The 22786-nt window shown below is 45.0% G+C and overlaps 1 protein-coding gene across 1 annotated transcript in view; it reads right to left on the bottom strand.

The window, feature by feature from the left end:
• Nucleotides 1–22786, bottom strand: part of LOC110523013 (rho GTPase-activating protein 39-like) — a 187976-nt gene that overhangs the window by 38836 nt on the left and 126354 nt on the right. Inside the window, exon 2 of the mRNA XM_036978529.2 lies at nt 4831–5262. Coding sequence (XP_036834424.2) covers nt 4831–5262 — 432 coding nt within the window. The remainder of the gene's footprint in view (nt 1–4830; nt 5263–22786) is intronic.

The raw sequence follows: 22786 nt of genomic DNA, 5'->3' as shown, positions 1-22786 counted from the left end.
AGGTGAGTTTCCCCCTTACTGTGTAAAGCGCTTTGAGTTCTAAAAGTGCTATATAAATCCAATCAATGGGGGTACCATGAGAGTTATTTAAGGTACTCGTCAAAGAGGTAGGGTTTCAGATGTTTTCGAAAGATGGGCAGGTACTCCGCAGTCCTGATTTTAGGGGAGAGCTTGTTTCACCATTGGGGAGCCAGGAGCTTTGACTGGGCTGAGCGGGAGCTGCCTTCCTGTAGGGGAGGGCCAAGAGACCAGAGGTGGAGGAATGGAGTGTTCAGGTTGGGATGTAGGGTTTGAACATAGCCTGAAGGTAAGGATGGGAAGTTCCCCTTGCTGCTCTGTAGGCAAGCACCAGGGACTTGAAGATGATGCGAGCTTCGACTGGAAGCCAGTGGAGTGTGCGGAGGAGTGGGGTGACATGGGAGAAATTAGGAAGGTTGAACACCAGGTGTATTGACTGGGCGTGGCTTTAGCCACTGCAACGATTTAATTAACTCAATCAATATGATCAACCAACCTGTCATCAACCAACTCTTAAAATTACGTCAAATCAAAGGGGAATTTGGAGCACCTGCATCATTTGATGGACATCAGACACACGTACTGTATGAGCACAAACCCAGCAGGAGACGGAGAAGAGAGTGGGTGATGTGTATGTGTTCAGGTGAGAGCAGGCAGGTTGGGCTGACAGCTGCAGTCTGTCGCTTCTCTGCTTCTGAAGATCAACTCCAGATGGCTGTGAGATCTGGCTTTCTCCACATACATTATGGATCTGACACACACACGCACGCACGCACACACACACACACACACACACACACACACACACACACACACACACACACACACACACACACACACACACACACACACACACACACACACACACACACACACACACACACGCTTAGTGTATACAATGCATTATGGATCTGTTCATCAATATGCTGGACCTTCAGGAAGACTGAACTCCACAGCACTGCAGAAAAACCTCCACTAAAAACCTCCAGACTTTGTACCGGTTCCCCCTGTATATAGCCTCGCTACTGTTATTTTACTGCTGCTCTTTAATTATTTGTTACTTTTATTTCTTATTTTTCTTTAGGTATTTTTCTTAAAACTGCATTGTTGGTTAAGGCAGCATCTTTATTTAACGGACATTTCAGAAAATGACCGGACCCATATGCATTGGGTCTCGTAACCTGATATCTTAACCGCCTAACCGCCATCGATAAGAAACAATACTGTGCAGCCGTATTCATCGACCTGGCCAAGGTTTTCGACTCTGTCAATCACCACATCCTCATCGGCAGACTCGATAGCCTTGGTTTCTCAAATGATTGCCTCGCCTGGTTCATCAACTACTTCTCTGATAGAGTTCAGTGTTTCAAATCGGAGGGCCTGTTGTCCAGGCTTCTGGCAGTCTCTATGGAGGTGCCACAGGGTTCAATCCAATATACTCTCTGTATATCATCAATGATGTCGCTCTTGCTGCTGGTGAGTCTCTGATCTACCTCTACGCAGACGACACCATTCTGTATACTTCTGGCCCTTCTTTGGTCACTGTGTTAACAACCCTCCAGGCAAGCTTCAATGCCATACAACTATCCTTCTGTGGCCTCCAATTGCTCTTAAATACAAGTAAAACTAAATGCATGCTCTTCAACCGATCGCTGCCTGCACCTGCCCGCCTGTCCAACATAACTACTCTGGACGGTTCTAACTTAGAATACGTGGACAACTACAAATACTTAGGTGTCTGGTTAGACTGTAAACTCTCCTTCCAGACTCATATCAAACATCTCCAACCCAAAGTTAAATCTTGAATAGGCTTCCTATTTCGCAACAAAGCATCCTTCACTCATGCTGCCAAACAAACCCTTGTAAAACTGACCATCCTACCGATCCTCGACTTCGGCGATGTCATTTACAAAATAGCCTCCAATACCCAACTCAATAAATTGGATGCAGTCTATCACAGTGCCATCCATTTTGTCACCAAAGCCCCATATACTACCCATCACTGCGACCTGTATGCTCTTGTTGGCTGGCCCTCGCTTCATACTCGTCGCCAAACCCACTGGCTCCAGGTCATCTACAAGACCCTGCTAGGTAAAGTTCCCTCTTATCTCAGCTCGCTGGTTACCATAGCAGCACCCACCTGTAGCACGCGCTCCAGCAGGTATATCAGGTATATCTCTCTGGTCACCCCTAAAACCAATTCTTTCTTTGGCCACCTCTCCTTCCATTTCTCTGCTGCCAATGACTGGAACGAACTACAAAAATCTCTGAAACTGGAAACACTTATCTCTCTCACTAGCTTTAAGCACTAGCTGTCAGAGCAGCTCACAGATTACTGCACCTGTACATAGCCCATCTATAATTTAGCCTAAACAACTACCCCTCCTCCTACTGTATTTATTTATTTTGCTCCTTTGCACCCCATTATTTATATCTTTACTTTGTACTTTCTTCCACTGCAAATCTACCATTCCAGTGTTTTACTTGCTATATTGTATTTACTTCGCCACCATGGCCTTTTTTTGCCTTTACCTCCCTTATCTCACCTCATTTGCTCACATTGTAGATAGACTTATTTTTCTACTGTATTATTGACTGTATGTTTGTTTTACTCCATGTGTAACTCTGTGTTGTTGTATGTGTCGAACTGCTTTGCTTTATCTTGGCCAGGTCGCAATTGTAAATGAGAACTTGTTCTCAACTTGCCTACCTGGTAAATAAAGGTGAAATGAATAAATAAAATAAACCTTATAATTGTATGAAATTGATTAGAATCATACAATTATAATCTGATGATGTATGTAGTTGTAGTTGGAATTAGATTAAACAATGTATCTGTATAGTGGAAAAACACAGACTGTCTGAGCAAGGCGTAGCTTAGGATTTGAACTTGTATGTGTGTCCGACGAAAAAAAACGAGAACAGTTCAACTGTGTTTGGACCGACCTGGCTAGGCCTCTGAGGAATTTATGATAGCATAGGGAGTACTTCTCAAGGTTTCCCTAATCTCGGGGGAATGGAACTGTCGGCTGGGTAGTGATACACAGTGGTGAGAACTATGGAGAAGGATAAAACTCACCTACTGTTTGTGTGGAAGTATGTGCGTAGGATACCTAATGTTTGTGTGGAAGTATGTGCGTAGGATATCTACTGATTGTGTGGAAATATGTGCGCAGCTATAAAATGGATGTCTTTGTATAATTGACTTCAGAATGTTCTCGTGAATAAACTGTACTAATCTTTTGCATAAGCTGAGTCTTTGCCTAATTATTATTATACCCATGGTCTTACAAACCTCGGGGATTGGTCAAAGCTATTGATTGATTGATAGATATTATCATTGGGATTGAAAATTCTCATGACACTATATAAGGTCCCACAGTTGACAGTGCATGTCAGAGCAAAAATCAAGCCATTAGGTCGAAGGAATTATCTGTAAAGCTCAGAGACAGGATTGTGTCGACGCACAGATCTGGGGAAGGGTACCAAAAAATGTCTGCAGCATTGAAGGTCCCCCAATAACACAGTGGCCTCCATCATTCTTAAATGGAAGGAGTTTGGAACCACCAAGACTCTTCTTAGAGCTGTCTGCTCGGCCAAACTGAGCAATCTGGGGAGAAGGGCTTTGTTCAGGGAGGTAACCAAGAACACGATGGTCACTCTTACAGAGCTCCAGAGTTCCTCTGTGGAGATGGGAGGAGTCTCTGAATGTCATTGAGTGGTCCAGCCAGAGCCTGGACTTGAACCCAATCCAACATCTCTGGAGAGACCTGAAAATAGCTGTGCAGCGATGTTCCCCATCCAACCTGACAGAGCTTGAGAGGATCTGCAGAAAATAATGGGAGAAACTCCCCAAATACAGGTGTGCCAAGCTTGTAGCGTCATACCCAAGAAGACTCAGGGCTGTAATCGTTGCCGAAGGTGCTTCTACAAAATAATGAGTAAAGGGTTTGAATGTTTTTATTTGTAATACATTTGCAAACATTTCTAAAAACCTGCTTTGCTTTGTCATTATGGGGTATTTATTGTGTGTAGATTGATGAGGAAAACAAACAATTCAATCAAATTTAGAATAAGGCTGTAACGTCACAAAATGTGGAAAAAAATCTATGGGGCTGAATACTTTCCGAATGCACTGTACCAGAGGCCACTAAAATAGAGCTCGTTCTATTGCCCCATTGGACCCCCCCAGCCCGGAACTCACAAAAACAACTAGTACTGGACCACACACTGCCCAACATCACTGACATTATTAATTAACTCTGAAAATCACACAAAACCACTGAACACTACTTCTCTTAAGGGGACATACTGACTGAAAATGTGTGTGTGTGTGTGTGTGTGTGTGTGTGTGTGTGTGAGAGAGAGAGAGGACAGCTGGTTTGTCAGCTCTGGCAGAGACAAGAGCAGAGAACACATTTACAGGACACTGTGACCCGGGCCAAGCGATTTCACCAATCACAGAAGACTGAAGCAGATTACAGAAAGTGAGCAAAAGACAGACTTGTTAGAGAGAGAGAGAGAGAGAGAGAGAGAGAGAGAGAGAGAGAGAGAGAGAGAGAGAGAGAGAGAAAGAGAGAGAGAGAGAGAGAGAATAGGGGGGGGGAGAGAAAGAGGAGGAGAGGGAGGGAGATAGAGATGGAGCGAGAGAGAGGGATGGGCAAATAGAATGTCAGAGAACCTACAGGATTTGTGGTTGTGGTCATGGTTCTGTATAAGACTTAGATACCCCTGTGCCTCCTCCCTGTGGTTGAGTTAGAGTTAAGATTGTGGTCGGGTCATGGTTAGGGGAAGTGTAGTGTATGTAGTTACCTGTCTGCCTCCTCTCTGTTTCCCTGTTTCTCTGATGCGGTCAGTTCCTGGTCCAGTGAAGATGAGGTGCTCCCCTCTCTACTGACCGCACTGCTCCTTCCCGGGCTGTTATCAGCTGACGTCCTCCCCCCTCTTTCTCCCCCTGTCCCTCCCCCTCCCGGGCAGGGAACATCCGTGTGCTGCTTCAGCGTCTGTAGCTTGGCGAGGGGGATGATGTCACAGGCCTGAGGGCGGTGCCAGACGGTGCGTTGCGTGGAAGCATTGTAGTAGTAGAAGCGGGAGGTGTTGGGGTCAAACAGCTCCCACCACTGGTTGTCCCCTGTCCTCTTAATACGTACCCCTTGAGGGGGGTCCCACACACACTCTCCGGTGAGGAGATTGGCATACATGCGTTCCCGCGTGCGCGGCTCTATGATCTCCACCCACTCCAACCTGCAGAGGGGGACAGAGGAGAATAGACAAGAGATGAATACTACTGTACTATAGCATCATGTGATGATATAGGCCCAGGAAATTAATACTATTCTAATTCCTATTACTATTTTATTCTGTAAAGCGTATATGAGCCTCTTTGCAAACATGACTTAGGCTTTGAGATGTGAGCTTCTCTACAGCTGTGAGTCTGCCTCTTCCTATCCTCTCCTGTGGAAGCCAGCTGCATGGGTCAGATGTGACAACAACCTGCACTATCCAGGCCACACCACATAATACACAGACAACCTAAAATCAAATCAAATACCACTATACCACTATAGGCTGTCTAATCGTTGTCGATGATCAGTCCTACCACTGTTGTGTCGTCAGCAAACTTAATGATGGTGTTGGAGTCGTGTTTGGCCACGCAGTCGTGGGTGAACAGGGGGTACAGGAGGGGAATTAGCACGCACCCCTGGGGACTCCCATGTTGAGGATCAGCGTGGCAGATGTGTTGTTGCCTACCCTTACTACCCTTACTACCTGTCAGGAAGTCCAGGGTCCAGTTGCAGAGGGAAGTGTTTGGTCCCAGAGTCCTTAGCTTAGTGATGAGCTTCGTGGGCACTATGGTGTTGAACGCTGAGCTGTAGTCAATGAACAGCATTCTCACATAGGTGTTCCTTTTGTCCAGGTGGGAAAGGGCAGTGTGGAGTGCGATTGAGGATTGCGTCATCTGTGGATCTGTTGCAGCGGTTTGTGAATTGGAGTGGGTCCAGGGTTTCTAGGATAATGGTGTTGATGTGACCTGGGCTACTACTAGGCTGGGCACTGCAAAGAGCTGCTCACCACAGTGTCTGGGTGTGTATTTCTCAAATACAAACACACACACCTTCTCTCTCTCTCTCCCTCTCTCATCATTTCACCCACCACACCCCCTCTATCTCTCTCTCAGTCTAAGTCAGACATAGTATAATGTTATGAATGTGTAAAGCTATGAGAGGGCTGGCCCTCCATCACTAGACTGCCTACTGCCTACCCAGGGTCCCATGCTGCTGTAGCTGTAGGAGTATAATGGATGATGGAGACATCACTCTGAGGCCCTCTACAGCCCTCCTCATCATTAAATACCCCATCCATCAAAGCTTAGTCTGTCTCCACACACACACACACACACACACACACACACACACACACACACACACACACACACACACACACAGCCACTCCCCATCCCGGCCACAGACCCTCTGAGTACAGGTGTGTGTGACATCAGATGGCTGCTAGGTTGCTCCAGTATATCCAGCTATCATCACAACAGCAGTACCACTCCTCTATGTTATGCTGTATGAGCCCAACACATCACAGCCTGTTGGACACATGCACTCAGCACACTCAGCACAGTTACATACAATACAACCTTGGTTAGGAATTGGACATAGAGTAATATGTGCTAAATACACTATTCATACTATAGTCAACTCCTGATAAATGTTACTGTTTAGGACAGTTGTGAGATCACTTATATCAGGAGGAGCAAGTAGAAAGAAAGTATTTGAAATGGGATTGGAGAACTGCTATTACTAAATAATCTATTGCTGGTACAGCACAAGGCTCCATGTTAGCAGGGTAGCATTATCCTCCTATTCCAGTAGTGTAGTTCATTACAGCCTACTGAGCCTGGTACAGCACAGGGCTCCATGTTAGCAGGTTAGCATCATAGCCATTCCCAGCAGTGTAGTTCATTACAGCCTACTGAGCCTGGTCTGCAGGATAGCTTCATAGCCATTCCCAGCAGTGTAGTTCATTACAGCCTACTGAAGCTGGTCTGGAGGTTAGCATCATAGCCATTTCCTGCAGTGTAGTTCATTACAGCCTACTGAGCCTGGTCTGCAAAGGGCTGCAGGTTAGCAGGTTAGCATCATAGCCATTCCCTGCAGTGTAGATAATTACAGCCTACAGAGCCTGGTCTGCAGGTTAGCATCATAGCCATTCCCTGCAGTGTAGATAATTACAGCCTACAGAGCCTGGTCTGCAGGTTAGCATCATAGCCGTTCCCTGCAGTGTAGATAATTACAGCCTACAGAGCCTGGTCTGCAGGTTAGCATCATAGCCATTCCCAGCAGTGTAGTTCATTGCAGCCTACTGAGCCTGGTCTGCAGGTTAGCATCATAGCCATTCCCAGCAGTGTAGTTCATTACAGCCTACTGAGCCTGGTCTGGAGGTTAGCATCATAGCCATTCCCAGCAGTGTAGTTCATTGCAACCTACTGAGCCTGGTCTGCAGGTTAGCATCATAGCCATTCCCAGCAGTGTAGTTCATTACAGCCTACTGAGCCTGGCCTGCAAAGGTCTGCTGGTTAGCATCACAGCCATTCCCAGTAGTGTAGTTCATTACAGCCTACTGAGCCTGGTCTGCAAAGGGCTGCAGGTTAGCATCATAGCCATTCCCAGCAGTGTAGTTCATTACAGCCTACTGAGCCTGGTCTGCAAAGGGCTGCAGGTTAGCATCATAGCCATTCCCAGCAGTGTAGTTCATTGCAGCCTACTGAGCCTGGTCTGCAGGTTAGCATCATAGCCATTCCCAGCAGTGTAGTTCATTACAGCCTACTGAGCCTGGTCTGGAGGTTAGCATCATAGCCATTCCCAGCAGTGTAGTTAATTACAGCCTACTGAGCCTGGTCTGCAGGTTAGCATCATAGCCATTCCCAGCAGTGTAGATAATTACAGCCTACAGAGCCTGGTCTGCAGGTTAGCATCATAGCCATTCCCTGCAGTGTAGATAATTACAGCCTACAGAGCCTGGTCTGCAGGTTAGCATCATAGCCATTCCCTGCAGTGTAGATAATTACAGCCTACAGAGCCTGGCCTGCAGGTTAGCATCATAGCCATTCCCAGCAGTGTAGTTCATTGCAGCCTACTGAGCCTGGTCTGCAGGTTAGCATCATAGCCATTCCCAGCAGTGTAGTTCATTGCAGCCTACTGAGCCTGGTCTGCAGGTTAGCATCATAGCCATTCCCTGCAGTGTAGATAATTACAGCCTACAGAGCCTGGTCTGCGGGTTAGCATCATAGCCATTCCCTGCAGTGTAGTTCATTACAGCCTACTGAGCCTGGTCTGGAGGTTAGCATCATAGCCATTCCCAGCAGTGTAGTTCATTGCAACCTACTGAGCCTGGTCTGCAGGTTAGCATCATAGCCATTCCCAGCAGTGTAGTTCATTACAGCCTACTGAGCCTGGCCTGCAAAGGTCTGCTGGTTAGCATCACAGCCATTCCCAGTAGTGTAGTTCATTACAGCCTACTGAGCCTGGTCTGCAAAGGGCTGCAGGTTAGCATCATAGCCATTCCCTGCAGTGTAGATAATTACAGCCTACTGAGCCTGGTCTGCAGGTTAGCATCATAGCCATTCCCAGCAGTGTAGTTCATTACAGCCTACTGAGCCTGGTCTGCAGGTTAGCATCATAGCCATTCCCAGCAGTGTAGTTCATTGCAGCCTACTGAGCCTGGTCTGCAGGTTAGCATCATAGCCATTCCCAGCAGTGTAGTTCATTACAGCCTACTGAGCCTGGTCTGGAGGTTAGCATCATAGCCATTCCCAGCAGTGTAGTTCATTGCAACCTACTGAGCCTGGTCTGCAGGTTAGCATCATAGCCATTCCCAGCAGTGTAGTTCATTACAGCCTACTGAGCCTGGTCTGCAAAGGGCTGCAGGTTAGCATCATAGCCATTCCCTGCAGTGTAGATAATTACAGCCTACAGAGCCTGGTCTGCAGGTTAGCATCATAGCCATTCCCAGCAGTGTAGTTCATTACAGACTACTGAGCCTGGTCTGCAAAGGGCTGCAGGTTAGCATCATAGCCATTCCCAGCAGTGTAGTTAATTACAGCCTACTGAGCCTGGTCTGCAAAGGGCTGCAGGTTAGTATCATAGCCATTCCCTGCAGTGTAGATAATTACAGCCTACAGAGCCTGGTCTGCAGGTTAGCATCATAGCCATTCCCAGCAGTGTAGTTCATTGCAGCCTACTGAACCTGGTCTGCAGGTTAGCATCATAGCCATTCCCTGCAGTGTAGATAATTACAGCCTACAGAGCCTGGTCTGCAGGATAGCTTCATAGCCATTCCCAGCAGTGTAGTTCATTACAGCCTACTGAACCTGGTCTGGAGGTTAGCATCATAGCCATTCCCTGCAGTGTAGATAATTACAGCCTACAGAGCCTGGTCTGCAGGTTAGCATCATAGCCATTCCCTGCAGTGTAGATAATTACAGCCTACATAGCCTGGTCTGCAGGTTAGCATCATAGCCATTCCCTGCAGTGTAGATAATTACAGCCTACAGAGCCTGGTCTGCAGGTTAGCATCATAGCCATTCCAAGCAGTGTAGTTCATTGCAGGCTACTGAGCCTGGTCTGCAGGTTAGCATCATAGCCATTCCCAGCAGTGTAGTTCATTGCAGCCTACTGAGCCTGGTCTGCAGGTTAGCATCATAGCCATTCCCTGCAGTGTAGATAATTACAGCCTACAGAGCCTGGTCTGCAGGTTAGCATCATAGCCATTCCCTGCAGTGTAGTTCATTACAGCCTACTGAGCCTGGTCTGCAGGTTAGCATCATAGCCATTCCCAGCAGTGTAGTTCATTACAGCCTACTGAGCCTGGCCTGCAAAGGTCTGCTGGTTAGCATCACAGCCATTCCCAGTAGTGTAGTTCATTACAGCCTACTGAGCCTGGTCTGGAGGTTAGCATCATAGCCATTCCCAGCAGTGTAGTTCATTACAGCCTACTGAGCCTGGTCTGCAGGTTAGCATCATAGCCATTCCCAGCAGTGTAGTTCATTACAGCCTACTGAGCCTGGTCTGCAGGTTAGCATCATAGCCATTCCCAGCAGTGTAGTTCATTATAGCCTAATGAGCCTGGTCAGCAAAGGGCTGCAGGTTAGCAGGTTAGCCATTCCCAGCAGTAGGACCAGCATTTTTACTGCAGCTGTCAGCTGTTCTCGTGGCCTCTTCAGAAAGTTGCAGGAAATACGAATCACTGACGCATTCTGTCCATGTGTCATGACAAAAGTATTAATACATTTTTAATATTTTTAGTTGATTCTCTACTAAGTTCAATACATCTTTGAATATTGTTGAATTCCATTCTGTCTTTATGCAAAAGTTTAATTAAAAAAAAAATTATACACTTCTGTTTTCGCAATTTGAATGACATTTATCAAAAACGCATGTACCAACAACACCTTGCAGCTTTAACGTCAAGAAAGGCACAGCCTGCCGGTGGCTGCAGTGGTGGGGTGGCAGGTAGCCTAGTGGTTAGAGTGTTGGGCTAGTAACCGATAGGTTGCTAGATCAAATCCCTGAGCTGACAAACTAAAAATCTGTAATTCTGTCCATGAACAAAAAAAATGAACTAGCCACTCTGATCTAGCATGGTGTTTGGGGATGGAGTAAGCAAGCTACAACAACTAGAAATTAACGGTCAAATATCTACCAATCGGATTAATGTAGTTGTTTATTACAAGGTATGTCTTAATTTTTGCTGAACTTCCTGGTCGCAACTTAGATCATGGTAGCCAAAGTTTGTGAGTTATAGATCTGTCATTCTCATTGCAAGCAAGTCTAAGAAGTGATAGATCTGTTCTATGTGCAATATTTCTATGCTTCACATTCTTAAGTTTAGTTTTTGAGTCTACCAGCTTCAAACAGCTGAATATACAATATTTTTGGTTAAGGAAAATACATTTCACAGGGGTTTAGATGGTACAATGACTGTCTACACAATACATTGCTTGTTTTGTCACGTACACTGAAATTAGGTGAACTATTACAATTTTAGCAACCAGGAAATGGTGGAGGGATTTCTGCATAGTACACCTTTAATGTTCTCAGCATCACATATTTTATAGGGCCCTAGATGTGTGTGAGTGTGTCTATGTGTGTGTGTGTGTTTGTATGTGTTTGTGTGTGTGTGTGTGCGTGTGTGTGTGTATACCACTCAACTGTTTGTGTATCCCATCCATCAAGTCTAAGCACCGATAGTAGGGGTGAAACAGTGGGTGAGGTTTTCCTCAAACCCAGCTGATAGAATAAAGGGGGGCTGCTGTTATGTCCCCTAATTGGCTGTTAATCCTGTATCCATTGCTAATGTAGTCTAATTTAACCAGATTATATAGAGGATGTCATCCATAACCACGGCTCTAATCCACTTTATAACACAGTGGGCCACGCCTAGCCAATCATAACCTGGATAGGCCACGCCCAGCCAATCACAGCCTGGATCGGACTCGCTCAGAGTAACAGCCCAGCCAATCCCAGGCTGAATCGGTCTAGTCCCTCCTCTCCTCTGTCTCTAAAGGCCAAATAGGATTCTGTCTGATCTCATTCGTCATCACATCACACATCTGTTCTCACATCTGACAGACAGACACATAGCTGACTCAACTGGGGATGCCTGGCTGTGTGAGTCTGTGTGTGGCTGGGCGATATGACCAAAATATCATATCACAGTATTTGTCAAATTTTGGACCGTATGAAGGTATTTCCTGCCATTTGATGTTTCTGAATAATGTAAGTTCTAACTGTGCTTTATGGGTAGAGCATGGCACCACATTTATTCTCATGGTTTTAATGAGATTTTCTCCATTCTGATTGCTTTATACTGTTTAATCAAAATTCAAACAAAAATATTAGGAGGACAAAACTGACAGTGAAGTAGTCCATTTTGTAGAACATTGCATAGGAATCAAAATGATATTTTGTAGCCTCAAACTCTGGTACTCAACCAATGGTTTCCATTTGCATAGTTATTTCCTCAATTCCAATATTCACTTCCAGCATTTTCGTAAATTTCTCCATTTCCTGCACTAATTAGTTATCATTTACACAATGTGTCACGTTTCTTTTGTCTTAGTATGCCTCTATTTCGTCAACAACCCAAAAAATCTTCATGATAATAATTAGTAGTCGGTCGATTTCAGAGGGTCTATTTGGCAAGCTTGCCCTCCCGAAGTTGACTTGCTGTGCTAGAAAGTTAGCTAACAGTCCTCAGGTTTCATTTTTTTGTATATATATATTTTTTTACTGGCCATAAAAACAGATTATTGACATCCTTTTTTCGAGTCATTACTGAACTATTTAATGTAACAAATATAACATTAAAATACTATTATAGAAGGTAAGGTAAAAGTCTGTGAATGAATACCGGTACAGACCCCTGCACAGCCCCTCAAATCAAATCAAATGTTATTAGTCACATGCGCCGAATACAACACATGCGCCGAATTAAACCTTACAGTTTAATGCTTACTTACGAGCCCCTAACCAACAATGCAGTATAACAAAATATGAATAACAAATAAAAGAAACAGGTAATTAAAAAGAAGCTGTAAAATAAAAATAGCAAGACCATATTCAGAGGCGTACCCGTACAGAGTCAATGTGCAGGTAGTACCGGTTAGTTGAGGTAACATGTACATGTAGGTAGAGTTATTAAAGTGACTATGCATAGATGATAACAGACAGAGAGTAGCAGCGATGTAAATAGTCTGGATAGCCATTTGATTATATGTTCAAGAGTCTTATGGCTTGGGGGTAGAAGCTGTTTAGAAGCCTCTTGGACCTAGACTTGGTGCTCCGGTACCGCTTGCCGTGCGGTAGCAGAGAGAACAGTTTATGACTAGGGTAGCTGGAGTCTTTGACAATTTTTAGGGCCTTCCTCTGACACCGCCTGGTATAGAGGTCCTGGATGGCAGGAAGCTTGGCCCCAGTGATGTACTGGGCTGTACGAACTACCCTCTGCAGTGCCTTGCGGTCAGAGACCGAGCAGTTGCCATATCAGGCAGTGATGCAACCTGTCAGGATGCTCTCGATGGTGCAGCTGTAGAACATCTTGAGGATTTGAGGACCCATACCAAACCTTTCAGTCTCCTGAGGGGGAATATGTTTTGTTGTGCCCTCTTCACGACTGTCTTGGTGTGTTTGAACCATGTTAGTTTGTTGTTGATGTGGACACCAAGGAACTTGAAGCTCTCAACCTGCTCCACTGCAGCCCCGTCGATGAGAATGGGGGCGTGCTTGGTCCTCTTTTTCCTGTAGTCCACAATCATCTCCTTTGTCTTGGTCACGTTGAGGGAGAGGTTGTTCTCCTGGCACCACACGCTGACATCCTCCCTATAGACTGTCTCGTCGTTGTCGGTGATCAGGCCTACCACTGTTGCTGTCTGACAGACACATACAGAGGTGAGAGATTATGGATTATGGCTCTAGAGAATGTAAAGGAGAGACTGAACACATGGCCAATCATATTCTATTGTTGCAGATTTAGCCTACCACGAATGAGCAGATGATTCCTGCAGTGGTCTATGTAAGTGTGTGTTCTGGTTCTCTTGTGAGCCATCTAAACAGGATTTGAAGGAGTTGGGGTACAGATAGGGAGAACAGAGTCTGGAGGGGGGAATGCGGGACCTCAGCACCCCCTCCTCTCTCTGACCCCCTAATCCGATCAGATTCCGTTCAATATACCATCAGATATTCACAGCACACTCATACAGTCTGAAGGAAGAGAGGCACGAGACAGAAGGAGAGATCTGCAGTCTCATTAACACTATTGCTGCTGATTTGCTCTTTCTTTCTCTCTCTCTCTCTCTCTCGCTCTCTCTCTCCCCCCCTCCCTCCCTCCCTCCCTCTCTGTAAAATGGTTCAAACACTTGAGATATTTTTAGCTATGTAAATGTAGTTTTGTGAGGAGCTGTGTGTGTGTGTTGATGCCTGGATGCATTTCTCTCCTAGTCAGACTGACTCATCTGACTCCTGACAGGTTAAGAGATTTCTGCTGGTGAGAAAATAAACAGGATTTCAGTGCTTTTACAGTACCACACACACACACACACACACACACACACACACACACACACACACACACACACACACACACACACACACACACACAATCTCTCTCCCTCTCTCTCTCTCTCTCTCTCCCCCCCTCTCATGTAACCTCCCACAGTCCTCTGCTCTCTGTCACACAGAGATGATCTAAGCGATGATGTCGTTATATGTCGGCCCCCTCCCATTGCACATGACACATCCCATTATACATGACACACAGCAAATAGGCCTGTTTGTACACTTTTCAAGTGTGTGTGTGTGTGTGTGTGTGTGTGTGTGTGTGTGTGTATGTGTGTATGTGTGCACAGTGTGTGGTGTATCAAAGGCTGATGATCTTTATGATGTGTGTTTTAGATCTCTGGCAGTCTCTCCAGATGCAGTGTGTGATGTTATACTGAGAGCTGTATGAAAGACAGACTGATCTTCAGTTGAGAATGTAATTAGTTGAATCAGCTGTGTTTGCTAGGGACGGGGAAAAAGAGTGACTCCACTCTGGCCCCCGAAGACTGGAGTTGCCCATCCCTGGTCTAGGGACACTCACACAAACACACTAGATAACTTTCAAGCACAACAAATCAACAACTTCGGGAAGGCAAGCTTGCCAAATAGATCCTCTGAAATCAACCAACTACCCCTAGTGGCAAAAGTAAGAACCATCAACTGAAGCCAAAAATACACAGCAGAGGCACGAAATAGAGGCATGCTAAGACAAAATAAATGTGGCACAGCGTGTAAATGATAACAAATTAGTGCAGGATATGTTTTACTTTTTTATGCTGGAAGTGAACAAATAACTATTCAAATTGCAACCATTGGTCAAGTACCAGAGTAAGAGGAAACAAAGGAGGATTTGAATTCCTATGCAATGTTCTTCAAATACAACAACTTCACTGTCAGTTTTGTCCGAATAATATTTATGGTTAAAGTTTGGTTGAACAGTATAAAGCAATCAGAATGGAAAAATGGCCATTAAAACCACTTTTCGCTACATCGCCCAACCCTCACAGTCACACACGTGTAATTGTTGAGCCCCATCTGGTGAAAGGGGAACTCGTCAATGATTCCGTATTGGCTCTCAATAGTGTGTGTATGTGTGTGTGTGTGTGTGTGTGTGTGTAGTGTACTGTGTGTGGGCCCTTGCTGTAGTCTACCTGTCAGAGACAGAGAGTGATCACCAAGGAATCAATTGACCTCAGGATCAGCCAATGCCCCACTAGATTACTGTTACTGTACCATAGAGATCATACTCTGTGAAGGTGGGTAGGTCTGTTGTAATGAGGGTTACAGACGTCTCCTCATCAATATTTGATTGACAGCCCTCCTGTGTGTGTGGCTGTGGAGGGTCTTGTGTCCCCCAGAGGGACACTTTAGAACAGGCAGGGAGGGGACCACTCAAGTGGCCCCCAAAGAAACAGCAAGGTACACACACCCATTCATGCATAGCCAGATAGACTCATAGTCTGTCTGGTTGAATGAATGAAGCTGGCATTCACTAGCTATTGAGGTCCACAGTGAGTGAAGAAGCCATTATTAGAAAACACAGACTGGGGGACTTTCTACAGTAGATCCCCCTCCCTATTGTGTCTATAGGGCTTGTTTTTATTTATCTGTTATTTAATCAGGTAAGTTGACTGAGAACACATTCTCATTTAGAACAACAACCTGGGGAATAGTTACAGGGGAGAGGAGGGGGAAGAATGAGCCAATTGTCAACTGGGGATTATTAGGTGACCACAATGGATTGAGGGACAGATGGGAATTTAGCCAGGACACCAGGGTTAACACCCCAACAATAAGTGCCATGGGATCTTTAATGACCTCAGAGAGTCAGGACACCCGTTTAACATCCCATCCGAAAGACGGCACCCTACACAGGGTAGTGTCCCCAGTCACTGCCCTGAGATATTGCAATATTTTTTAGACCAGAGGAAAGAGTGTCTCCTACTGGCCCTCCAACACCACCTGCAGCAGCATCTGGTCTCCCATCCAGGGACTGACCAGGCCCAACCCTGCTTAGCTTCAGAAGCAAGCCAGCAGTGTTATGGAGGGTGGTATGCTGTGTTTCAGGCTTGTGTTTAGGGCTTGAGAGAGTAAGAAGAGTGACACAAAGAGAGTGAAGAAGAGCAGACAGAGGTACAATGGCTCTTTCCAAGAAACGGAAATGCCATTTTAATGACAACATGATGAGATAATTTCCATTTATACGCTCAGGTGAAGACGATAGAATGGTTCACTGCACCCTTTGTAATTCCTCTTTTTCAATTGGCAGCTGGAGAAGAACGGCAGTGGTAGAACATCAACAGACCAAAAAGCATAAAGCCTGTCTGATTGGCCGTGTTGGTATGCCCTCTGTCACCACATTCTTCAAGAAGGTAGAACCTTCCCAAGAAGAATATGATTTAGCTGTGCAGGAGGGTGTCTTTGCATACCACACTATGGAACACAATCATAGTTACAGATCTATGGGCTGCACAGCACAACTCACACGGAAGCTTTATGAGCCAAAGTTTACATGTGCTAGGACACAATGTAAAGCCATAGTGAGTAACGTGTTAGCACCATGTGCTAGGACACAATGTGAAGCCATAGTGAGTAACGTGTTAGCACCATGTGCTAGGACACAATGTGAAGCCATAGTGAGTAACGTGTTAGCACCATGGACTAGGACAAAATGTGAAGCCATAGTGAGTAACGTGTTAGCACCATGTGCTAGGACACAATGTGAAGCCATAGTGAGTAACGTGTTAGCACCATGTGCTAGGACACAATGTGAAGTCATAGTGAGTAACGTATTAGCACCATGTGCTAGGACACAATGTGAAGTCATAGTGAGTAACGTGTTAGCACCATGTGCTAGGACACAATGTGAAGTCATAGTGAGTAACGTGTTAGCACCATGTGCTAGGACACAATGTGAAGTCATAGTGAGTAACGTGTTAGCACCATGTGCTAGGACACAATGTGAAGTCATAGTGAGTAACGTGTTAGCACCATGTGCTAGGACACAATGTGAAGTCATAGTGAGTAACGTGTTAGCACCATGTGCTAGGACACAATGTGAAGCCATAGTGAGTAACGTGTTAGCACCATGTGCTAGGACACAATGTGAAGCCATAGTGAGTAACGTGTTAGTAACATGGACAACTACTTTGGTAACACAGGAACAGGTTGAATTTGTGTCCCTGTCCATTGATGTGTCCATTCATGGACATGTAAAGCTGCTGCCAGTAGTAGTCAGATATTGTAAGATATATGATGGCAGCACATCTGTGGAAACAAAACTGCTTGATTTTGTTGAATTGAATGGGGAAACAGCAGAGGAAATTACAGCTGAGGTCCTGGTGGTCATCCAAAAATGTAACCTGGAAAACAAAGCCGTGGCATTCTCTGCCGACAACACAAATACCAACTAGGCTGGGGAGGGTCAATGTCCATACCAAAGTTAAAAATGCTCTGCAGCGGGAGGTGATTGGCTTAGGTTGTCCTGCTCACATCATTCATAACACGGCCAGAACAGCTTCGGATATGATTCCCCTTGATGTTGAGTACCTGCTCACAAAGATATTTGGATATTTTCATATTTTCACCATCAGAGTAGAAAGACAGAAGAGCTTTTGTGATTTTGTTGGCCAGGAGTACCATAACATTTTAGGACACAGCGATGTTCGCTGGCTGTCCCTGCTCCCTGCTCTAGAAAGAGTGCTGAAAATGCATGTGCCATTGAAATCCTTTTTTATTTCTGAAAAAAAATGTCCTGTTGTCCTGCGAACAATGTTCGAAGATCCACTGACTGAACTTTGGCTGGCCTTTGTCCATGGAAACTTGACCGTATTCAGTGACACGATCAAGATGCTTGAAGGCCAGGAACACTGTGCAGTGGAGTCATCTGCAATTCTGAGCCATGTCTAAAGAGAGCTTCCTCAAAACATCCCAATCATTCCTCACTACGGCTGTGAACTACCTGCAAGCATCTGGAAAGCACACAGATAATCTAAAAGATTTACATTGTCTCCTTTTAAAAAGGCAAACCTCAGCGTGAAGAGATCCAGAAGGCAGCAGGCACACTGCAGGAAAAATGCCCCAATGTGACCATCAATGAGGATGCATTGTTTGACGAGGTTACTGGTCTGCAAGAGTTCCTAAAGGGGGGGATCGCTTGAAGAATGGAAAACATCTGAGACACCGCTTAGTCAGAGATGGAGCACGGTGGTTACCCACTTCAAAGAGAACGACATCCCACACACTAACCTGGCTAGATTAGCGTCTGTTGTCATGTGCTTACCTGGAAGTAATGCACCAGTCGAGAGAGTGTTCTCCCAAATGAATGATCTATGGACAGCAGCAAGAAATATGTTCACTGTTCCTACCATCAAGGCCATGCTTATTGTGAAGACAAACTTCAACCTCCCCTGCCAGGAGATCATGGAGAAGATACATTCTTCTGAGAAATATACGTATTAGGTTGGTATAAGCATACAATGTAGGTACCAACCTCGTCATCGTTTTATTTCTTTATTATGTTGTTAAGTATTTCACATATACTATTGTCTGTTTTTTAAATTTTGCTCATGTTCTCTTCTGCTCGTATTCTACCCAGACTACCAGGACCACTGAATGGCTGTTCAGATCAGTTCTACCCAGACTACCAGGACCACTGAATGGCTGTTCAGATCAGTTCTACCCAGACTACCAGGACCACTGAATGGCTGTTCAGATCAGTTCTACCCAGACTACCAGGACCACTGAATGGCTGTTCAGATCAGTTCTGTCTGTAGTGTTTCAGTAATATAGTTGTTTTCTCTATCACAGTGTGCCTGTTAGACTAAATACATGAAACCGGAATTGTCCCCTTTTTCATTTCATAAATAATAACATTGGATATTTTAATGATATATTGACTGCCGAACTGGAAATGTTTTCATTTCAGAATTCCTCCCCCCTCCTCTTCCTCCATCTCTCTCCTTCATTGCATATATAAGAGCCACTGTCCTCTGTTGTCGTGGTTGGCTGGAATGGCAGAGCTAACACCACACACACACACACACACACATACACACACACACACACACACACAGGCAAGTCAAGCAGACAGAGAACCAGAAGCACCAGGCTGCAGGAGTCACCTTTGACCTCTAAGCCCCAGCCTCATCAGGCCACAGGAAGGAGACTGGCTATAGCTTTCTCTGGGGCTACTGCTAGTGTTTGTATCAGCTTCAGGGATACAGAGCATGGCTGTTTGTGTGTGTGTCATTGCTTCATCCATTACATGGACCAGCACCGTGTTTAATGGAGATGTGTGTGTGTGTGTGTGTGTGTGAGTGTGTGTCTGTTTGAAGCAAAGATAATATGTAATAGGCGAGTAATTGGTTGATTAGGCAGTGTTACAAACGACCCAGATTTCAGAGTTACTCTTCACTCCTCTTACACACTCAGGACAGACGGACAAATTGCTTCTGGAGCCAAGCAGATGCAGGGTGAATCCTCTCTCCTTGTTTCCTTCTCAATAAGTCAGAGAGAGAGGAGAGCATTGAGAGCTGCCTGCTGAAGACTTACTTTCATTAAGATGCTTTTAATGTGGGGCGACAAGCAGCATAGCAGGCAATAGCGTTGAGCCAGCAACCAAAAGGACGTTGATTCAAATCCCCGAGCCGACTAAGTGAAAATGCTGACAATGTGCTGAGCAAGACCCTAATTGCTCCTGTAAGTCGATCTGGATATGAGCGTCTACTAAATGTCTTCAGTGATTTTAATTAGCTATCTTCTTTCATTCTCCTCTCTCCTGTCTTTGTTAGTACATTTTTTACATTATTCTACAATGAAGCACTTTGTTACCTGTATTAAAAAGATATTTTCAAGTTATTATTAATATTAGGAGAGGAGATGAAGATCATAAGGAACCAAGGAAATACTCATAAAACTCTGTGAGTTCCCATAGAGAGAACAAGACGATACAGTAGGATAAATACAGTCTCTCCTGATTCCTGAACATTCAGCCTAAATGATGTATAACACCTGCATGTTGTCTCTGAGATCTCAACGCACGGTTAGAATGCTACTAACCTCTTGTCTGTCTGTTCAGAGTGTTGGATTTGGATTTGCTGGATGGGGAAAATACACTAGCTATCAGTAGTACAACATACTGTATGTCGGGACTTGGATGATAATGTCACTGTTGGAGGACCCATGACTCAATATCAGTTTCCACAATAAGTACCACCGATAGACTGTCCAGTCCATGGAGGCATTTGACAAACACACAGAAATGGCAGTCTGACATTCTCCAAACAGCGGATAATATAAATAGACATATTTCCATATAAATATGTGATTTGAATAACCATATTCTGATTGGATGTCCTGACAATCATCCTCTCTCTCCTTTCCTCTTCTCTCTCTCTTCGAGTCATTTCCATTTAAATGCTGTTGATAGAGGTGCTCTATCAGACATGGTCAACGTCCAAAATGGCACTGTATTCAATAGTGCACTACATAGGAAATAGGGTGCCATTTGGGATTTAGCCATTCTATTCTTGCCTGGCAGTTGGCCTTGAAAAGACAACAAAATCTGTTTGACTTTAGCAAAATGTTTTATGGTAACAAGCAATACATGTCACTATCAATAAGATACAGATACCGTATATACAGAACATAGTGTAAAGGAGAATCTGTACTGTCTCCTGTAATCTAGATTGCGTGTCTGTGAGAATAAACGTAAACATACAGAAACACAAACAGACAAACGCGTGTGCATGCACACACACTACACATAGCCTAGTACTGTATTCGGAAAGTACTCACACCTCTCCCCTTTTTCCACAATTACGTTATGTTTCAACCTTAGTCTAAAATGGATTCAATAAATACAAAATCCTCAACAAACACACAATACCTCATAATTACAAAACATTTAAAAACATGTTTTTTTAAATGAAATAACTTATTTACATAAGCATTCAGACCCTTTGCTACGAGACTGGAAATTGAGCTCAGGTGTATCCAGTTTCCATTGATCATCTTAGAGATGTTTCTACAACTTGATTGGAGTCCACCTGTGGTAAATTCAATTGATTGGAGATGATTTGGAAAGGTACACACCTGTCTATTTAAAGTCCCACAGTTGACAGTCAGAGCAAAAACCAAGCCATGAGGTCTAAGGAATTGTCCGTAAAGCTCCGAGACATGATTGTGTTGAGGCACAAAAATGTCTGCAGCATTGAATGTCCCCAAGAACACAGTTGCCTCCATCATTCTTAATGGAAGAAGTTTGGAACCATCAAGACTCTTCCTAGAGCTGGCCGACTGGCCAAACTAGGCAATCAGGGGAGAAGGGCCTTGGTCAGGGAGGTGACCAAGAACCTGATGGTCACTCTGACAGAGCTCCAGAATTCCTCTGTGGAGATGGGAGAACCTTCCAGAAGGACAACCATCTCTGCAGCACTCCACCAATCAGGCCTTTATTGTAGAGTGGTCAGACGGAAGCCACTCCTCAGTAAAAGGCACATGACAGTCCGCTTGGAGTTTGCCAAAAGGCACCTAAAGGACTCTCTGACCATGCAAAACAAGATACTCTGGTCTGATGAAACCAAGATTAAACTCTTTGGCCTGAATGCCAAGCGTCACGTCTAATGACAGTTTAATTTGGCAGTTCCCATTTGGCAGTTCCCATCCCATGGCAGTTCCCATTGCCTTGTGCAAAGTGGTAGACACAGCTGTCTGCAGCAGCAGCATGGGGTGGGACATTTCTGTGGTAACTAGCCACAGAGCAGATCCAGCCACTGCCAAACACATACAACCTTTAGCCAATCAGTGCCTCCACATTCAGCAACTTCCCCTTTAACCACAAAGGGATAGTATCATCCCTCCTTGAGAATGTGATAGAACCCAACACATCCCTGCAGGCCCTCCAGAACTCTTGCCAAATCTTGTCTTCTTTTGGGCCATCCTTCCTTACACACAACGCTTGAGGACAGAGAGAAAGAGAGATAGAGAGCCCTCTTAGCATATCCTCCTCTACCAAAATCAGTTTCCCTCTCTCCTCCTATCCCTACCCTCATTCCTCCCATCTCGTCTTTCCCCTCTCTGCCACATGCTTTATTCCCTTCACCATTCCCTTATTTCTTCTCCCATCCCTTCTTTCCTGCAGGTTGGCATTTATTGTCATGAATCTTGCCCTGTAGGCAGCTGTGTATAGTGGTCACTAGCTGGCACAGTCACAAAGTCATAAAATCTGATTTTAAACCTAACCTTACACACACTGCTAATCCTAAAGCCTAACCCTAACCTTAAATACATTTTTGTTTTCATGGATTTCTACGATGTAGCCAATTTTGCAGCTGGCCCATCTAGTGGAATTCGCTCCAGCGCAAGATTCATGACTATAAAACGTCAACCTGCTTCTCCCCTCCCTCCTCCCATCCTCATGGCTAATACAGGCTGCATCAACCCCATCTCTTATCCTCTCTCTGATTTGTTCAATCAGCCAGCTGGGGTCATAGGATCAGCCTCATCACCTAAACCCTCAGCATCAAGCTGCCTGCTACAGCCACAGCCACAGCCAGTCACTGCTACACACACAGGATCAGTGGCATGCTTGGTGCTTGGTTAGCCACATTAGCTAAACAAGGAGCTGTACCCTAAGACACATTCATTGGTTAAACTAGCAGAAA

The sequence above is a fragment of the Oncorhynchus mykiss genome, chromosome 5, assembly GCF_057628025.1.
Source record: "Oncorhynchus mykiss isolate SJ-2025 chromosome 5, ASM5762802v1, whole genome shotgun sequence".
Lineage (NCBI taxonomy): Eukaryota > Metazoa > Chordata > Actinopteri > Salmoniformes > Salmonidae > Oncorhynchus > Oncorhynchus mykiss.
This window is presented reverse-complemented; position numbering and strand designations above follow the sequence as displayed.